This window comes from Apaloderma vittatum, unplaced genomic scaffold (assembly GCF_000703405.1).
Source record: "Apaloderma vittatum isolate BGI_N311 unplaced genomic scaffold, ASM70340v1 scaffold24332, whole genome shotgun sequence".
Classification (NCBI taxonomy): domain Eukaryota; kingdom Metazoa; phylum Chordata; class Aves; order Trogoniformes; family Trogonidae; genus Apaloderma; species Apaloderma vittatum.
Genome location: NW_009705656.1, coordinates 21585 through 23650, shown reverse-complemented (window position 1 = coordinate 23650; position 2066 = coordinate 21585). Strand labels below are relative to the sequence as shown.

At 60.6% G+C, this 2066-nt stretch overlaps 1 protein-coding gene across 1 annotated transcript in view; it reads right to left on the bottom strand.

The window, feature by feature from the left end:
• Nucleotides 1–2066, bottom strand: part of LOC104270981 (hemicentin-2-like) — a gene marked incomplete at both ends in the record, with an annotated part of 27861 nt that overhangs the window by 4282 nt on the left and 21513 nt on the right. Inside the window, 6 exons of the mRNA XM_009865515.1 lie at nt 95–238; nt 474–605; nt 707–820; nt 1226–1387; nt 1647–1743; nt 1936–2066. Of these exons, the coding sequence (XP_009863817.1) occupies nt 95–238; nt 474–605; nt 707–820; nt 1226–1387; nt 1647–1743; nt 1936–2066 (780 nt within the window). The remainder of the gene's footprint in view (nt 1–94; nt 239–473; nt 606–706; nt 821–1225; nt 1388–1646; nt 1744–1935) is intronic.

The window sequence follows — 2066 nt, the reverse complement described above, 5'->3', positions numbered from 1 at the left end:
AAAGAGCCGACGCTTGAGGAAGAGGAGGGGGAGAAAGGCTCTCCCCTCCAAGGGAGGCCTCCACGGGGACCCCGCTGCCTCGGGGAAGCCCTACCTCGCACCAGCACCACGAAGTCCTTGCGCATCTCGGCACCTGGGCCGTGTGCCAGGCAAGTGTATCGGCCCTGGTGGAAGGGCTGCAGGGGGCTGAGATGAAGCTGCATCCCCCCAGACACCAGACCCTGCTCCAGGCTGCTCTCTGCAAGGAGATGGGGAGGGGGGGGCTGCAGCAGTGCTCCCCTGATGAGCCCTCATTTTCATGCTCCCCCAGCTTCCCATCACTCTTAAAAACATGCAGGGAAAGTGCCAGCCCCTTCGTGCTCTGCCTCCTTCCCTGCAAGACCCTGCAGGTCTCCTGCAACGGGATGAAAAATGGGGAAACTGAGGCAGGGCTGCTTCAGGCAGCGCAGCACAGCATCCCTCCGCACACATACCCAGCGGGCTCCCATCCTTCAGCCAGGTGACAGCAGTTGTGAGCACGTCGGTGACTTGGCAGGTCAGGACAAGGGAGGTCCCCACATCAGCACTGAGCATCTCCTGCTGTGAGTCTTGGATGCTGGAGGGCTCTGAGGAGGAGGAGGAGCGGGGATGGGGTGTGTGAGCAGGAATATGCAGATCAGTGTCTGCCGTCAGCTGCAGAGCTCCTCGCCAAACCCGTGCCACTCACCATGGACAGTGAGGACAAAGCGTTTCTCATCCTGGCCAGCAACATTCAGCGCCACACACGTGTACGTGCCTGCGCTGGAAAGCTGCAGGTGAGGGAGCTGCAGCACCTGGGAGCCTGGAAGAAGCAGAGAGCAGGGATTCAGGGCAGGCTGGAGCTGGACCACGTCAGGGCCACCATGCTGGCAAGCAGACCCGTCCCTCAGCAGCCGGCCAGGCTCCATGCAAGAGATGTCTGGCCAAAGACAGTCTTTGAGGTCCGAGGCCTCACTGCACAGCAGGAAAGGATGCCGAGCTCCTGAGGAGCAGCAGCACAGAGCTTGCAGGATGAAACCCTTGGTCATCTCCAAAAGGGATCACTCAACAGCAAATTTTTAGCCTGTATTAAAGCTAAAAGTCTAAACTCGAGTCCCGCGTGCAGCATCCAGAAGGGTGGATTAGGGGGGTTAGAGCCCACCATCGAGAACTGGTGGCTGTGCCAAGCCTGGGGTACAAGCTCAGGTCCCTGCTCATGCCAGCTTACCTGTGGTGATGGTCACCTTCTCACTGAGCTGCAGGACCCGGCCATCCTTGTACCAGGTGATCTCTGCAGGGGGGTGCGACTGGACGTCGCATACCAGCGAGATGCTGCCATTGATGATGCCATGGACGTGTTCAGGGTTTGCACCCACAATCCAGGGAGCTTCTGCTCCAGCACACCCCAAAAGACAGTGGCAAAGAGGAACTATCACCGTGGGGGCTGAGCTCTCCCCAGGGGGAAAATGTACACCGAGCATCACGCCTGCTTGGAGCGTGACGTGGCACCTCGACCTCCTCACACAGGGAGAGCGTGAAAAGCACGAGGGGATGGAGGTTCAAGAGCCACGAGAGACTCCAGGTGGCAGAGAAGGAGGAGGAGATGGGTAAATCAGCAACCTGAGGCAGGGTCGCTGGGGAGGCCTTACCCTGCACAGTGAGGGCAAAGTGCTTCTCAGCTGAGCCAGCTGGGTTCTCGGCCACGCACGTGTAGCTGCCGGTGTCATCCACCTCCAGGGCAGTCACCTGCAAAGGGGCAGCAGAGCCCCGCTGAGTGCTGCCCCGTGCCAGGTTGCTGCTGGGGTTCCCATGGGGACCTCAGCACTTGGCAAGACCAGGACAGCCTCTCCCTTGGGGAGGGAAGAGCAAGCCCTCTCCTCGACCCAGTGTCTCCTGTGACCCTCCTAGCACAGCCACCCTGCCCAGGGTGACACTGACCTGCAGGACTGTGCCACCCTCCAGAAGCTCGTGTCGTGGGCTGACCACAATGGGGACATCATTCCACAGCCAGGACACTGTGGGCACTGGGTGCCCTGTGGCTTCGCACCTGAGGCGAATGGTGGCGGTGA